At 55.0% G+C, this 15,715-nt stretch overlaps 2 protein-coding genes across 12 annotated transcripts in view; both read left to right on the top strand.

The window, feature by feature from the left end:
• STRADA (STE20 related adaptor alpha) overlaps positions 1–9,939 on the top strand; it is a 39,661-nt gene extending 29,722 nt beyond the window's left edge. For 9 of the 10 annotated variants that reach the window (XM_003942437.4, XM_010330294.2, XM_003942436.4 and 6 more), the window contains 7 exons: positions 1,734–1,842; positions 1,955–2,078; positions 5,123–5,294; positions 5,802–5,906; positions 8,185–8,426; positions 8,728–8,770; positions 9,041–9,939. In XM_003942437.4, the coding sequence (XP_003942486.1) occupies positions 1,734–1,842; positions 1,955–2,078; positions 5,123–5,294; positions 5,802–5,906; positions 8,185–8,426; positions 8,728–8,770; positions 9,041–9,193 (948 nt within the window). In that variant the 3' untranslated portion in view covers positions 9,194–9,939. Of the gene's footprint in view, positions 1–1,733; positions 1,843–1,954; positions 2,079–5,122; positions 5,295–5,801; positions 5,907–8,184; positions 8,427–8,727; positions 8,771–9,040 lie in introns of those variants that run through there. The other variant, XM_010330300.2, reaches the window with a different exon arrangement.
• Positions 9,940–12,617: 2,678 nt separating this feature from the next.
• On the top strand, positions 12,618–14,891 carry LIMD2 (LIM domain containing 2). Of its 2 annotated transcripts, XM_039475936.2 has the most exons (5): positions 12,618–12,781; positions 13,438–13,532; positions 13,697–13,738; positions 13,827–13,966; positions 14,051–14,891. In XM_039475936.2, the coding sequence occupies exons 2-5, from the start codon at positions 13,491–13,493 to the stop codon at positions 14,208–14,210; spliced, it is 384 nt and encodes a 127-aa protein (XP_039331870.1). In that variant the 5' UTR covers positions 12,618–12,781; positions 13,438–13,490; the 3' UTR covers positions 14,211–14,891. The 2 variants fall into 2 exon arrangements, with proteins under 2 accessions (XP_039331870.1, XP_074244940.1); XM_074388839.1 differs by lacking the exon at positions 12,618–12,781 and having other exon boundaries at positions 13,302–13,532.
• The last annotated feature ends 824 nt before the right edge of the window (positions 14,892–15,715 follow it).

Genomic DNA, 15,715 nt, shown 5'->3' with positions numbered 1-15,715 from the left:
TAGGCATATCACACCTGGCTAATTTTTGTAATTTTTGTAGAGATGGGGTTTCACCATCCTGCCCAGGCTGGTCTTGAACTCCTGAGATCAAGTAATCAGCTCACCTCAGCCCTCCAAAATGTTGGGATTACAGGTGTGAGCCACTATGCAGGCCCTGACATTCCTTTCTATTCAAGAAGCAAGTAGCCACTCTCTTGTTTAACTGAGAGAGGGGCCGGGACATGGTGGCTCATGCCTGTAATCACAACACTTTGGAAAGGCAAGGCAGGCAGATTGCTTGAGCCCAGGAGTTCGAGATTGCACCACCAAACTCCAGCCTGGGTGACAGATTGAGTCCCTGTCTCAAAAACCAAAAACAAAACTGAGAGAGACTGTGAGTCTGTTAACCGCCTGGGAATTAGACCCCTTTCCTGATGCCTGCTTAGATTCAGGGCCTGGGTCAGTTTTCCTTCAGGATAGTTAGTTGCAGCCCCTCCCCTTCTTCATTTACAACTTTTTCTGAATTGGTGTTACCTGATGGTGCTCTAGGACCTGTTCATAGTAGTTTGGTGGGTCTGAGGTCAATGTCAGCAGAAGCCAGTCTCAGCTGGCCTTCTGCTCCATCAACTATGGTTTTTTCTTTTTCTTTTTTTTTTAATTTGAGACAAGGTCTGGCTCTATCACCCAGTTTACAGTGCAGCAGTGAAATCACAGTTCACCACAGCCTCTGCTTCTCAGGCACAGGTGATTCTACCACTTAAGCTTCCTGAGTAGCTGGGACTAAAGGCATGCACCACCACACTCAACTAATTTTTTGTATGTTTAGTATAGATGGGGTTTCGCCATGTCGTCCAGGCTGTCCAACTCCTGGCCTCAAGTGTTCCACCTACTTCACCTTCCAAAGTGCTGTGATTACAGGCATGAGCCACCATGCCAGGCCATGTTTTCTCATAGAAATATCGTTTTGGGCTGGGCACAGTGGCTCATGCCTGTAATCCCAGCACTTTGGGAGGCCAAAGCAGGCCTAGGCAACATGGTGAAACCCTGTCTCTACAAAAATTACAAAAAATTAGTTAGGTATTGTGGCATCCAGCTGTGGTCACAGATACCAGCAAGGCTGAGGTGGGAGGATGACTCGAGCCTGGGAAGTTGAGGCTGCAGTGAGACAAGATCACACCACTGCACTCCAGCCTGGGTGACAGAGCAAGACCCTGTCTCAAAAAAATAAAAAAGAAAAACATTTTTGGCCAGGTACAGTGACTCAGTGGCTCACGCCTGTAATCCTAGCACTTTGGGAGGTGGAGGCAGAAGGATCACTTGAGCTCAGGAGTTTGAGACCAGCCTGGGCAACACAGTGAGACCTTGTCTCTACAAACAACAACAACAACAACAACAACAAAATATTTTTTGTTTTCGTATCTTAAAGAGGACTTCTGTACCTTGGCCCTTGAAATTGAGATAAGCTTTTAACTTCAGAAGTCTTCAGTCAACAGTTTGCCTTCATCATGTCTGAGTTGGTGCCCTGACACCCTCTGTTGGTGGTTTCCCTGTTTGGCGGAGGCAAAGTGGTGCTGGGTCCCTGCAGAGGCAGCAAGGCCTTGTTTTTCCTGTGTTTACAGGCACCTGCTTAGGCTGCTCTGGGAACACCCAAAAAGTGCCAGGTCCCCCACCATTGTCCATGCTGCCACCTTCGTGTTGAGCGACATCTTTTCGGTGCCATTTGGTTCTGACTTCAGCTTCACCATTCCTTCCAGGGTGAGCTGCATGTCTCTAAACTCTTCAACCATCCCAATATCGTGCCATATCGAGCCACCTTTATTGCAGACAATGAGCTGTGGGTTGTGACATCATTCATGGCATATGGTGAGTGGAAAGGGTTCCTGGTAGAAAGGGGTTCTGGGGACTCTGTTGTCAGATTGCCTGTGTTTTCCTTCTCCGTTACCTTTTGCTGCCTTCATGCAGTCGTTTTCTCCAGGTTCTGCAAAGGATCTCATCTGTACCCACTTCATGGATGGCATGAATGAGCTGGCAATCGCTTATATCCTGCAAGGGGTGCTGAAGGCCCTCGACTACATCCACCACATGGGATACGTACACAGGTGAGTTCTTAGGCGGCCTCTCCCATGATTAGAGTGGGTAGCTCTGCCCCTGAACCTTCAGGTAAACAGGTGAAGTTTGACTGAAGTTAATGAAGCCAGAGTTTAAAATCAAGGATCTGGATTCTTGCTGAGGATCTCTTTGCTATGAAAAGAAAAAGGGCAGGCACGGTGGCTCATGCCAGTAATCCCAGAACTTTGGGAGGCCGAGGTGGGTGGATCACAAGGTCCAGAGTTCAAGACCAGCCTGACCAACATAGTGAAACCCCGTCTCCACTGAAAATACAAAAATTAGCCAGGTGTGGTGGCACATGCTTGTAGTCCCAGCTACTCAGGAGGCAGAGGTGGGAGAATTGCTTGAACCTGGGAGGCGGAGGTTGCAGTGAGCTGAAACTACACCATTGCATTCCAGCCTGGGTGACAGAGTGAGACTCTTTTTTTTTTTTTTTTTTTTTTTTTTTTTTTTTGAGATGGAGTCTTGCTCTGTTGCCAGGCTGGAATGTAGTGGTACGATCTCAGCTCACTGCAACCTCCACCACCCGGGTTCTTGCAATTCTCCTGACTCAGCCTCCTGAGTAGCTGGGACTACAGGTGTACGCCTCCATGCCTGGCTAATTTTTTGTATTTTAGAGACGTGGTTTCACTGTGTTGCCCAGGCTAGTCTTGAACTCCTGAGCTCAGGCAATCTGCCCACGTCGGCCTCTCAAAGTGCTGGGATTACAGGTGTGAACTACCGCGCCTGGCCTAATTTTTGTATTTTTAGTAGTAATGGGGTTTCACCATGTTGGCCAGGATGGTCTCAATCTCTTGACCTTGTTGTGACCCACCCACCCTGGCCTCCAAAGTGTTGGGATTACAGGCATGAGCCACAGTGCCCAGCCTGAGACTGTGTTAAGAAAAAGAAAGAAAAGAAAAAGAAGGAGCATCTGGATTCTGACCTTGCCAGTGACTTGGGGGATGGTCAATTAGCCTATTAGTGCTGAAGCCACTTTGCCAAGCAGCTTGGTCCTGAGTGTTGTGTGAGAGGAACGTCTGGTTGTACTCCACCCTCTGCTTCCTCCTTTCTGTGCCCCAGAGTCAGTCTTATGTCGAGAGACCAAGACCAAGACAGATGTTAGTAGATCGTATCGGTAAATCAGCTCATCAGCTCGTAGTAGGGAAGATGGTAAAACTAGACCCCTACCTAACTCCTCATACAGAGGACTCCAGCTGGATTAAAGGCTTATATGTAAAATTTAAAACTACAGAATTAAATAGAAGGAAATGTGAGAAAATGCTTTTGTGACCTGAGGCATAGAATAACTGCTAAACATTTTAGAAGCACAAAACAAGACAAAAGATTGATGAATTTGATTAGATCAAGAAGATTTCTATTCAATAAAAAATACTGCGAAAACAGTTAAGAAACAAGTGACACACAGTGGATGATATTAGCTTTGTCAACACAGGAGATTAGTAACAGGGAAATCTTGCAAATCAATGAGAAATGGACAGCAAAGCAAGAAAAATGGACCAAAGATATGAAGTTTACAAAAGAGGAAACCGCAAGACAAGTCATCATAGGAACAGCCACTCAAATCTCACAATCAGATAAAAAGCAAATGAAAACAAGATGTCACCTTATATACATGAGACTGCCAGCAGTTAGGAGGCTGAGCGAGTCCCAGTGTGGTAAGGATGGGGGAGCCTCCTGTCCATGTAGTGGAAGATGGCCGGGTACTGCCAGTCGGGGTCACAGAACCAGAACCATCAAGGCGATTTCTCGATGTATACCCTAAAGAAACCTTCGTGCAGACCAATGAGGGGACATGTTTGGATGTCACCATTCACACGTGTGTTGGTTGGGGGTAATGTGAATGTCTGTCCCCAGAAGGATGGATGAGTAAAAGTGTTATATCTCTTCCCAGAGCAAAGGTGACAATTAAAAGCAAAGGTGAAAGGTACACAGCTAGCAACACAGATGTGTCTAGAAACCACACCCCTGAGTGAAAAAGGAAGAACGAGATATGGAACACAGTACCCCTAGGTACACTTTTTACAAGAGTCCTACAAATAAAAAGTACAGATTAAAAGCATTCATAGGAGGTAGAGCAAGAGGTGGTCTAGAGCATTAGCCAGGCATGGTAGTGGGTGCCCATAATCCCAGCCCCTCGGGAGGCTGAGGTAGGAGCATCACTTGAACCTGGGAGGTAGAGGTTGCAATGAGCCACGGTCATGCCCTTGCACTCCAGCCTGGATGACAGAGCTAAATAAGCATTTAATCTGGTATTATGTAAATGGGGTCATGCTATTTTATGTAGGTTTAGAGTTTTTCATCAAAACATGGTTTTAGCTGGGTGGGGTGGCAGCACTTTGGGAAGCCAAGGGGTGGATCTCTTGAGATCAGGAGTTTGGGACCAGGCTGACATAGTGAAACCCTGTCTTCTAAAAATTCAGAAACCAGCTGGAGGTGGTCGAATGTGCCTGTAGTCCCAGCTACTTGGGAGGCTGGGGCTGGAGAATCACTTGAACCTGGGAGATGGAGGTTGTGCTCAGACAAGATTGCACCATTGCATACCAGCCTGGGCAACAAGAGCAAAACTCCATCTCAAAAAACAAAAAAAAACACCTGATTATAGTCTGGGCACAGGAGCTCACACCTGTAATCTAGCACTTTGGGAGGCCAAAGCAGACAGATCACTTAAGGCCAGGAGTCCCAAGACCAGCATGGCAACATGGCGAAACCCCATCTAAAATATAACCTGGCTAATATTTATACTAAAAATGTAAACGTTAGCCAAGTGTGGTGGTGCACACCTATAATCCCAGCTGTTTGGATGGCTGAGGCACAGGAATTGCTTGAACCCCAGAGACAGAGATTGCAGTGAGCCTATATTGCACCACTGCACTCCAGCCTGGTGACAGAGTGAGACTCTGTCTCAATAAAAACAAAAACATGGTTATGTATATGTAAAATACACATATACATGTATAACCCATGCACATGGGGAGAGCTAGCGCGTCTAGAGGGGCTCCTGCTCTCCGTGACACCCTCCCCACCTCCCCAGGAGTGTCAAAGCCAGCCACATCCTGATCTCTGTGGATGGGAAGGTCTACCTGTCTGGTCTGCGCAGCAACCTCAGCATGATAAGCCACGGGCAGCGGCAGCGAGTGGTCCACGATTTTCCCAAATACAGTGTCAAGGTTCTGCCATGGCTCAGCCCCGAGGTCCTCCAGCAGGTCTGTGCATGGGCCCCAACGAGGCCCTTTACCCAACTCATGATTCTCAAGGGCGCCTTCAGGCATTGCCTGGGGTTAGGTGCTCTCAGTCTCCCAGTGGGGTAAAGGGGTTCCTGGAGGGAGGGAGCCCCCAGTGTGGGCAGTGCCTGTTCATTGCAGATTGATGTGGTTCCCCCCAGGGAGTCCTAACCTCTACCAGATGCTATTTCATCTCCCTTCAAGGACTCTTGCCACCCTATGAGAAGAGTGAGCATTTTGGAAACGTTTGGTGCTCTCTGGATCCCTGTGCTAAGCAGGGGCATGGAGCTGGCACCTCCTTCTCCTTACAGAGCATCGCCAAACAGTTACTGGTGGTGAAATAGCAGTTAGTCTTCAGTAGCACAGGCAAGGAGAGCCATTAGCAGCGGGTCCTGATTTGGGGACCGCCATCCTTTTCCTCTCCCTTACTTCTACCCTTTTTCTAAGAACAAAGACCAAATGGAGGCCTTTTTTTTTTTTGTGGCTTAGAATCTCCAGGGTTATGACGCCAAGTCTGACATCTACAGTGTGGGAATCACAGCCTGTGAACTGGCCAATGGCCATGTCCCCTTTAAGGATATGCCTGCCACCCAGGTAAGCCTGCCACCTGTTGGGTTCCTTCTTACCTGCCTGCCTTCCACAGATGTTCATTGAGTATCTGCCACACTCAGGACACAGCAGGAATACAAAGATGAAAGACCTGTCTTTTCCATCAAGCAATCCCACCTTGTGGGGATGGTGGCCTCACTCGTTGTTTACTTCCTGTGGCAAATTCGGTGGTTAGGGAGCCCGGTTTGGGGAGGGGAGCTCAGGAGCAGGGGTGCAAATCAAGGCCCACACGCCACATGTCTATTTAAAACATATAAATCAAGCTAACCAGTCTTCATAAATTTATAAAATATGTTCTGTCTTCCTACTTGGGTGAATACATCTGGAAGGTCGGTTTCTAGTTTAGAATTCCCACAGTTCTGAGTTCCATGCCACCGAATTCTAGCCAACACCTTTGGAACCTACATTCTGCAAGTTCAGCTTCTGTTCATGCCCCTCCAGATGCCTGTCCTCTGGCCACCCCTCAGACCAAAGGGTGCACCATCAGTGGCACAGTCTACTCTTTGGAAGACAGACCCAGGGAAGAGGCTTATCCAGGCCTCATTAAATCCAGAAAGTGGATTTGGGGTCATTTGAGCAAGGATTACCTGGGTCCTAGGTACTTGGAGTATGGTCTAGAACTGGGAGGGGTAGGATGCAGGCTCTGAGCAAGCCACTACTGCAGGCGTCCCCAAACTTTTTACACAGGGGGCCAGTTCACTGTCCCTCAGACCGTTGGAGGGCCGCCACATACTGTGCTCCTCTCACTGACCACCAAAGAAAGAGGTGCCCCTTCCTGAAGTGTGGTGGGGGGCCAGATAAATGGCCTCAGGGGGCCGCACGCGGCCCGCGGGCCGTAGTTTGGGGACGCCTGCACTACTGGAACCCACAGGCTGCTTGCCTGGTGGTAGGGGCAGCTAGCTGGAGGGTGGCCAGAGTACAGCTCCCCCCAAGAGGAGGGGCCAAGGGAGGTCCTGGGAGGAGTCAGCCTTGACTTGGAAGACAGACGGCTGTCACCTGTGTGGAGGAGGAACTAGGATACTCTTGGCAGAGAAAGCGGCATGTGCAGAGACCCAGGTCAAGAAAAAACAGGATCTGGACAATAGCAAGGAGGTATAAATGGTCATGGTGCAGTGCTTCTTGGGGGCTGCCGGGTGGCAGGCTGCAGAAGGAAACAAGGGTACGTTGTGAAGGGCTTGGATGCCACTTTAGAGCACTGGTTCCTGTCACAAAGCCTGTGGAGCAGTGATGAAGGATTGTAAGCACAGGAGTGATAGCATAAGATAGTTCATTTAGAAAGATCACCCTGTCAGATGGATTAGATCCGGTAGACAAGTTAGGATGGTATGGAAATCTAGGTGAGAAATCTAGGAGATCTCAGTAAAATAATTTAGTGACAGAGGATGCCCAGGAAAGAATTAAAAGGCAATTGAGGGTGAACAAGCGGTCCAGGCCTAGAAGCAGCAGCATCCACTAGAATTTGCTGCAGGGAAAGAAGGATCCTGTGGCTGCACTGTCCAGTGAGGGAGCCATGAGACTGTGTGGCTGTTGAGCATTTAGAATGTGACCATTGAGATTGAGGGACTGAATTTGAAACCTAATTTAAATAGAAATAGCCACAAGTGGCTAGTGGCTATCACATTAGTGCAGCCCTAGAGCAATTTCCAGCTTTCTGGCTCAGACAGCTTATGGGGTTATGAGGACTTCACGAGGATAGCAGTCCCCAGGTGGGGCTGGATTTATGTGTGTTGAGTTGGGGCGCTTTGGAACAGCCACCCAGCCTGGACTTCCCTTGGGCATCTTACTCCCATGTGGCCTGCTACAGCGACAGCCCAAGCTGTGGCACTGCTGGTGCTGCCTGGCAGACCTCATTGGATCCATCCGGGCATGGCAGACAGCTGTGCTTCAAAGCAGGTGACCTGGCCACTCCTTCCTGCTAGGGTGAGGACCCTACAGTAAAAGGAATTTGATGCCTTGTAAAGGGAGAGAGGAAACTGTGAGCAGTGTTTTCCAGCCATGGCGAACGGGGGTACTTTTGTGCAACCCCTCTCCTTTTCATGTTGGCTAGCTAGGGTGTAGCTGCCACACCAGTGACCAGCATTTCTTTGGGAAAATTAGACTTACTCCACTTCCATCATTTCTGATTTCAAATGATCACATTTGCATATTTGGACAAGTATATTTGTGAAGAGACTCTCCGGGCCTTCCAGGGAGACTCTCCGGGCCTTCCAGGGAGACTCTCCGGGCCTTCCTGCAGCCCAGGCCCTGGTTCTTTCCTCCCCAGATGCTGCTTGAGAAACTGAACGGCACCGTGCCCTGCCTGCTGGATACCAGCACCATCCCCGCCGAGGAGCTGACCATGAGCCCTTCGCGTTCACTGGCCAACTCTGGCCTGAGTGACAGCCTGACCACCAGCACCCCCCGGCCCTCCAACGGTGACTCGCCTTCCCACCCCTACCACCGAACCTTCTCCCCCCACTTCCACCACTTTGTGGAGCAGTGCCTTCAGCGCCACCCGGACTCCAGGTATTCCTGTTGGCCTGGGCCTGGGCTTCGGGACAGCAGAGGGTGCTCAGGAGGTAAGGCCAGGGTGTGAAGGGACGGACGAACCTGTCAAAGGTTCTGCAGGGGTCAGAGCTCCCAGGAGGAATGTAAAGCTACACACGGGAGGGATGTCTTCCTAGGTGTGTAAGAGGTCAGCCTGGGGAGCTCTGGCCACTGCTTCTCAGTCAGCTCAGGGAGAGGCAGAGGCTGAGGCATAAGCAGCAGGATTTTGGGAAGCTGGGCATGGCAGTGACCTGTGATCTCTCCACCCCTTTTCCTCCAGGCCGAGCGCCAGCACCCTCCTGAACCACTCTTTCTTCAAGCAGGTACCGTAGCCCCTTCCCGAGGCTCCCTGTTTTTTTCTTGCCTTTGTTTCTAAGGACTCAAAATCCCTTTAGCTTTGCGCTCTTGAGGTATTCTCTCCCATCCCTTTGAATGAGAGCATTTATCCCACTTCCAAAGCCCCTGAAAGGCACTGCTCCTTCCTCTTGTAGAATTGGTTCCGACAGCCCGTCTGCCACTGGGCTTCCTTGCCTGATGGTGTCCTGGGACCCAGAGCAACAGGATCCATCACCCACCTCTCTCTCCTCCCCCAGATCAAGCGACGTGCCTCAGAGGCTTTGCCCGAATTGCTTCGTCCCGTCACCCCCATCACCAGTTTTGAGGGCAGCCAGACTCAGGACCACAGTGGAATCTTTGGCCTCGTAACAAATCTGGAAGAGCTGGAGGTAGACGATTGGGAGTTCTGAGCCTCTGCAAACTGTGCATTCTCCAGCCAGGGACGCAGAGGCCCTTCCTGAGGGCTGGCCACATTCCCACCCTCCCAGGCAGACTGGGTAGGAAGGACATTCTTCCCGGAAAGATGGCTGCTGACTGATTGGGAAAGAAAATCCTGGAGAGATGTTTCTTCATTGCTCCAAGGCTTTTGAGAAACAAGAGAATCTTAACACCTAGGGATTGGGAGGGTGGAAAGCCGACATTCCCAGTCATGTGAGCTCAGGTGACCCCCGTGGAAGGAAGAGATGCTGTTCTGGCCTTGGGAGCTGAATTCAGAGCCCAGGGTTTGACTCATTAACCCCGAGGACTGCCACCTCTTCCCAGTGCTTGCGACCAGCCTTGTTCTATTTAACTTTGCTCTCAGATCCTATAGATCAGTGAAAGGGCAAGTAGTAAACTGCCTGCCTCCCTTCCCCCAGACCTCGCTCTTACAATTGCAGAGAAGGGTATTTGTCTTTTTAAGCACAGACTAAGGCTGGGACAGTCCATCCTTATCCCTATTCTAGCTTGGGCCCTGACACCTAAATCTCTCCGAGGGTTTATGTGTGTGCCTCATTCCTTTCCCACCAGGAACCCATCTTAGCACCTTCTGCCAGCTGCCCTGGTGCTTTCTCCCAAGGGCCATCAGTGTCTTGCCTAGCTTGAGGGCTTAAGTCCTTATGCTGTGTTAGTTTTGTTGTCAAAACAAATTAAAATTTCCAGAGACCCTGCTGAAGAATGGCATTGTCGTGTCTACATCAGCTCAGGGGCCACAGGCTGCTTCCTGGGGCTTGTGCTTGCAGGATGGCTGTGCTACCCCAGATCAGAACCATCCCGCCATCCAAGAGCAGGCCCAGGGTGCTGTCAGAAGCTCAACAGTGTCCTCTTTCACTAGATAGACCAGTTTCTCTTAAAACCCATAATCTGTCTCTTAACTATCTAAAATTTCAGGACTCTGAATGTTAGCCTGTGGCCGTCAAAACACTTTGGAACTAAAAAAGTCCAAAGATTGAAACTGAGGCAGAGGATGTTGGCAGCCTTTGGCAGGAAAGGAGGTAGAAAGGTTTGTCTTGCAACCTGACCTGAATGTCTCCTTACCACGGGTGCTAGGACCCAAAGAGCAGGAAAGCTAAGACCAAGCCCCGCTCATCCCTGCCATGCTGGCTGGCACTGAGTGTGAGCAAGGGGGTGGTGCAAATATGGGTCTCCCACAGTGCTTCCAATGCACATGGCTTACCCCTCTCCCAGTCCCTCAGGGGGAAGCCCCACCACTGGCCACACCAGCTCAGGCACCTTAAACACCCCTCTACCCTGAAGCTGCACTGAACCATCAAGTGCCCTCACTTTCCATTTCCTCCCAAATTTTAACAACAGTTTAAAGGGAAGTTTAGTAAACCTCTTTCTTTGGGCAATGAGAGGCTAAGATGACAGGAGTAACACTGACCCTGGGCTAGGATAGGGACCTGGGGCAAGTGAGTGAGGAGCTGGGGAGCTCATTTCCAGCCTTCCCCCTGCTTTAAACCTCAAGTCTTCCACCCCCCCGCCCCCCCCCCCCCAACGGAGTCACTCTGACACCAGAGTGGAGTACACTGGCATCATCTTGGCTCACTGCAACTTCCACCTCCCAGGTTCAAGCAATTCTCCTGCCTCAGCCTCCCGAGTAGCTGGTATTAGAGGCACATAGCACCGCACCGGGGCAATTTTTGTATTTTTAGTTAAATGGGGTTCCACCATGTTGGCCAGGCTGGTCTCGAACTTCTGACCTCGTGATCAGCCTCCCAACGTGGTGGGATTACAGGCGTGAGTCACCGCCCAGCCAAGTTACCTTTTTTTTTTTTTTTTTTTTTTTTTTTTTTAAAGACACTGGTCATCGAAGCAGTTTACTTTGCTTCCAGATGCCTTCTGCACCTTGGCTGTTAGTGCATCCTCAATGCCCACCTGCAGCTCAGCTCACAGGCCCGTCCTGGGCAGGGTGCCGGGGCCTCACTGTATCCCCGTTGCAACGAGCCCTGCTCCTGGTGCCCCGGGGCTTCCCGTTTCTTGCATCAAACGGCCCCTTTGGCGAATTTGATGAGAGGTTTGAAAGCTTTCCTGCGAGGCAGCCAGTTTGAGAGTCTGACACTCCCCACTCCCACTGTGGGAGTTGGCCCACAGTACAGGCAAAACGCAGATCTTCTAGAGAGAACAGAAGGCTGGAGGAGAGATGCGGAGCCGTTGCATGGAGCCCGCCAGCCTGGGAAACAGCTGGGCGCTGGGGAAGCTGCAGCCTCCCCAGCTTCCCTGCCAGGCGTCGGGCGGGAGCTGTTCGCTCGCTGACAAACGCGTGGGCCGCGCTCTGGAGCCGCCAGTGCTATTCCTGCCACAGTGTGGGAAGGCGCTGTGCTTCCAGGAGCAGCCTCCAGGCTGATTTCAGGCAAAGCCACGCGGTCCCTGGTGCCAGGGAAGGCGCCGGCCTGGCAGCAGCTCCAGAACAAGTGGCGGTCGTCCGCCTGCAGTGTCTGGCCCACTGTGCGGCTGCAGGGCGGGAGCAGCTTTGCGGCCCGAGCTCTGTCACCTCAGCTCTCCGGGCCGCAGCTCCCTCGTGAGAAATGAGGTGCGCTTGTTGGAGGGGCGCCCCGCAGGGGTCGGGGTTGCTGCCCACAGAATCCCGCCCCAGAAACGCATGAGGACGTCGAGCCTCGGGGAACGGGTGCTCCAAGAACCACACGCAGCGGCCTCCGCGGCCGGTCGCAGGGTTGCAGAGGCGTGAAGGGCTGGTGGGGCCGCCAGGCCCTTGTACAGGCTCAACGGCGAGCTGGCGCCCCAGGCTCCTCCCCGCAGCCTCGCGGCGGGGCCTGGGGACCGCGTGCCTGGACGCCGCCGCCAGACTCGTGGGCCGCAAGGGCGCGGAGGCGGCCCCTGGCGGCCGGAGGACTCGGCGGCCCGAGGGACCCCGGGCCGGGCCCCGGGGTCACCCCGGCGGGGTGTCTGAGATTCCACAGCTCCGGGAGGGGATGGGGGCGCCGGCGCCTGCGCACGAGGCCACCCGGGGAAAATCGAGGCAGTGAACGGCTCAAGCCCAGCCCGGTTATCCCGGAGCCACGCCGGGAGCGCCCGGTGTCCTGCGACCGCAGCCGCCGCAGCCCGAACTCGTCCCCTCCCAGAGGGATGCGGAGCGCGGCCCTTCCATCCTGTCCCCGCCACCGTGGCTTCCCTACGCCAGGCCGACCGGGGCCCCGGCGCTGTTGGAAAGAGCAGACGGCGCGGCCAGTGCCTGAGGCCTGCGAGCGCCTGGCTCGCGGGGCGCTGTGGGGCCGGGAGCGCGGGTTTCGGGCGGGGGAGAGACAAAGGCGGGGAGGTCCGCGAGGGGAAGACAAAGCGCGGAGGGGGGTCGACGGCGCTGGGGCCCCGGAGGCGGCTCCGGGCGCGGCGGAGCCAATGGGCGGGCGCGGGGCGGGGGCCGGCGGGGGCGGTGCCGCGATAAGGCGGTGGCGGCGGCGGCCGCTCGGGAACCACTGGCAGCCGGGGCAGCTCGCGCCTTCGTCCTCCTCACACCCGTGCGCCCCGGGAGACCTCCCGCCCCGCGGCCCAGGCCGGGTCGGGTGAGAGCCGCGAGGGGAGGGGCCCCGTCCAGCTCTGGAACCGGGTGGGAAATACCGAGGGGTTGGGCGCGGGCCTCCCGCGGGATCCCCACGAGTCCGCGCGCCGCTCTGGTTCGGGGTGCCCAGGCTCGAGTCCCCGCTTCAGGGCCGGCCCCTGGCGGGGCGGAGCCGAGTCCCGCTGGCGGGGCTCGCGGCGCCGGGGTCTGGGGTCCAGTCCTCACCGGGTCGGGGCGGGGGCTGGGGGCGGAGGGGCGGGGCGGGGACCTCGGGCGCTGTCCAGGGGCTGCGCAGCCGAGGCCTCTGTGCGCGGGCGCGGCGCGGGGCAGCTAGGGCGGGGGTCAGGTTGGGGCAGCGGCTTCTCGTTCGTTCCCTCACCCCAGGTGGGGTCCCGACCTGCGGGGAGCAGAGGGCGGCTGCGCGGGAGACCCCGGCTCCCTCCGTCCCGCTAACTTTGTTCTTCCGAAGGCACGGTGCCACTCGGGACCCCGGCCCCCGGGGAGCAGGGGTGTGGGAGGTGGGTAAGGGGCGGAAGTGGCAAGACCAAAAGCAACAGGAAATGACTTAGGGAAAGTCCCAACCGCAATCCCCCCAGCCCCTGCCTGTCAACACCCCCCACCCTGCAGGCTGGGGCCCTCCCGACTGACTTCCCCTTGCAGAACCAACCCATCGAGTGTCGCGTCTCCACCCGGGGCTTCCACCTCCACGAGCCATGTTCCAGGCTGCAGGAGGCGCCCAGGCCACCCCCTCCCATGTAAGTGCCCGGACAGGTGTGAGGGCTCCCCGGGCTGGGGTGAAGGGGAGAAGTGCGGGGGTTTGCCGGCCCCCTGTGGCGAGCCTCTGGTCCTGGGCTGATGGCTGTAGCCGTGGTCCAGGGCCTCCCGGAGCTGCCCTGCCTTGACCGCCCCTCTCCCTCAGGAAGCCAAAGGCGGCGGCAGCAGCACGGTGCAGCGCTCCAAGGTAGGGGCCTGGGGCCGGGTGTGCGGGAAGAGGGGCGTGGGGGAGCGGAGTGGGCTCTGGGCATCCCCTGGCTGAACTTCCTGCACAGTCCTTCAGCCTGCGGGCCCAAGTGAAGGAGACATGCGCCGCCTGTCAGAAGACAGTGTACCCCATGGAGCGGCTGGTGGCCGACAAGCTCATTTTCCACAACTCTTGCTTCTGCTGTAAGCACTGTCACACCAAACTCAGGTGCGCCCCTGCCCTGCCCTCCCCCTCGCCTGCCAGCCCAGCCCCAACCTGGCTTGACCTGAGGCCGTTGTTTGGCTTCCGCAGCCTGGGCAGCTACGCCGCGTTGCACGGGGAGTTCTACTGCAAACCCCACTTCCAGCAGCTGTTTAAGAGCAAAGGCAACTACGACGAGGGGTTCGGCCGCAAGCAGCACAAGGAGCTCTGGGCCCACAAGGAGGTGGACCCCGGCACCAAGACGTCCTGAGGCCCCTGCAACCTTCTACCCCCTCCGCCGGCAGGGGGAAGGTTGGGAGGGAGGTCGAGCTGGGCTTGCATGGGGGCCAGGTGGGAAGGGGATGAGGCTTGCTCAGGCGGAGGGGCCCAGGGGCAGGGCTCTGCCCCATGACTCCTTCCTTCCCAGTGGGTGAGGGTTTGGGAACCAGGATTGGGGTCTGCCCACCACCCTGCTTCCTGCTTCTTTCAGCCGTCCTCCCCACCTCACCCCAGGACCCCCTAGGAGGCTCCCACGCCCAGCTTCTCTATCTAGGTGCCTTTTCTCCAGCAAGGAGTCAGCATGCCCCGCTCAGGGTCTCAAGCTCCCTCACTGCCACCGGAGGCTGTGTGGCCCCCGCATCTCCCCATCTACCTCTACCGTTAACCTGGTTCTGAGCCACGGAGGAGACAGGAAGGAGCACAACAGTGCCACCTGTTGGGCCTCATAAATGCCCCTGCAGCCCACAGGGGAGGGGATGAGGAAGTGGAGCCACCCTCCCTCGTCAGGGCAATTGGGACTTGGGACCATCTCACATCACCAGCGTGGAGAAGCGGACGCTAAAGCATTCGCCTCAGACACTGGCAGGGGCTGACGCGGTCCCGCTCCCCTCCCACTCCCCTGTTTCTGCCTATCCTGTTTTGACCAACCCCGTTTTAAACATGTTTCAACAGATCCGGATTCTCTATTGCGTGGCCTGCTGGGGGATGTGTCGAAGGAAGGGTGCAGACTCACCATGGGGAGGGCATGGGGGCTAGAAGTGGGTGTCAGACACACCACTGAGAAATGGGAGGGCTCCTCTTCCCAGCAAGGGCTTCATGCTGTCACACCCACAGCAGTTTTGGAACTGAAACTCTACCTCACCCCTCAGCTTTGGGGTGGTTCAGACCCACTGACTACCACAGGCACCCCATTGTGAAGACGCCTGAAAGCGGGAGGGCCGGGCAACCAGTGGGTGATGGCGCCCAATGCACTTCAGTGTTGGGGGTGCAAGCTGCCATGCTCCCTGGCTGGTTCCAGCTGTCTAGCTCCCTTCTTCCCAGCCCTTTGACCTGGAAGTTAGTGACAAATGGCGGGAACCAGCAAGTGCTGTCCAAGGTTTTAGTGACCCTCCTGCACTGTCCCTCCTTATCGTTCCCCCTCATTGCTGTCATCATCCCCTTACCTTTTCAAGCTCTGGGGTGAGGCAGTCACAGCTACTGTCCTAGGACGTCCAGGAAGAAACCATCTGCTCTGAAAACCCGGGGAAAATGAGGGATGAGTTTACAGCAGACCAAACCAGGCAAGCTGGGAGGACCTGAGGGCTCCTTGGTGGGACACAGGCAGGAAGTCTGGGTTGTCCTGCTCCAGATCCAGCTTCTTGATGTTTCCAGACATGGGGTAGATGAGAACAGTCCTGAAGGGTTTGCTGCCACCACACTATACAACTGCCCAAGTTCCTCAGTGGCCTTCTCCCCATGGAACAGGGCAGCGAGCTGGGGCACACACTGCTCCTTGAA

This window comes from Saimiri boliviensis, chromosome 17, assembly GCF_048565385.1.
Source record: "Saimiri boliviensis isolate mSaiBol1 chromosome 17, mSaiBol1.pri, whole genome shotgun sequence".
NCBI lineage: Eukaryota > Metazoa > Chordata > Mammalia > Primates > Cebidae > Saimiri > Saimiri boliviensis.
The sequence above is the reverse complement of the archived record's forward strand: the minus strand, read 5'-3'. Positions and strand labels throughout refer to the sequence as shown.

What these genes read in the sequence shown, in the direction of transcription:
- LIMD2 (XM_039475936.2), top strand. Translation starts at nt 13,491, where the DNA reads ATGTTCCAGGCTGCAGGAGGCGCCCAGGCCACCCCCTCCCAT. An exon ending in CCCAGGCCACCCCCTCCCAT is followed by an intron (nt 13,533 to 13,696) that starts GTAAGTGCCCGG and finishes CCTCTCCCTCAG; the next exon opens with GAAGCCAAAGGCGGCGGCAG. An exon ending in GCACGGTGCAGCGCTCCAAG is followed by an intron (nt 13,739 to 13,826) that starts GTAGGGGCCTGG and finishes CTTCCTGCACAG; the next exon opens with TCCTTCAGCCTGCGGGCCCA.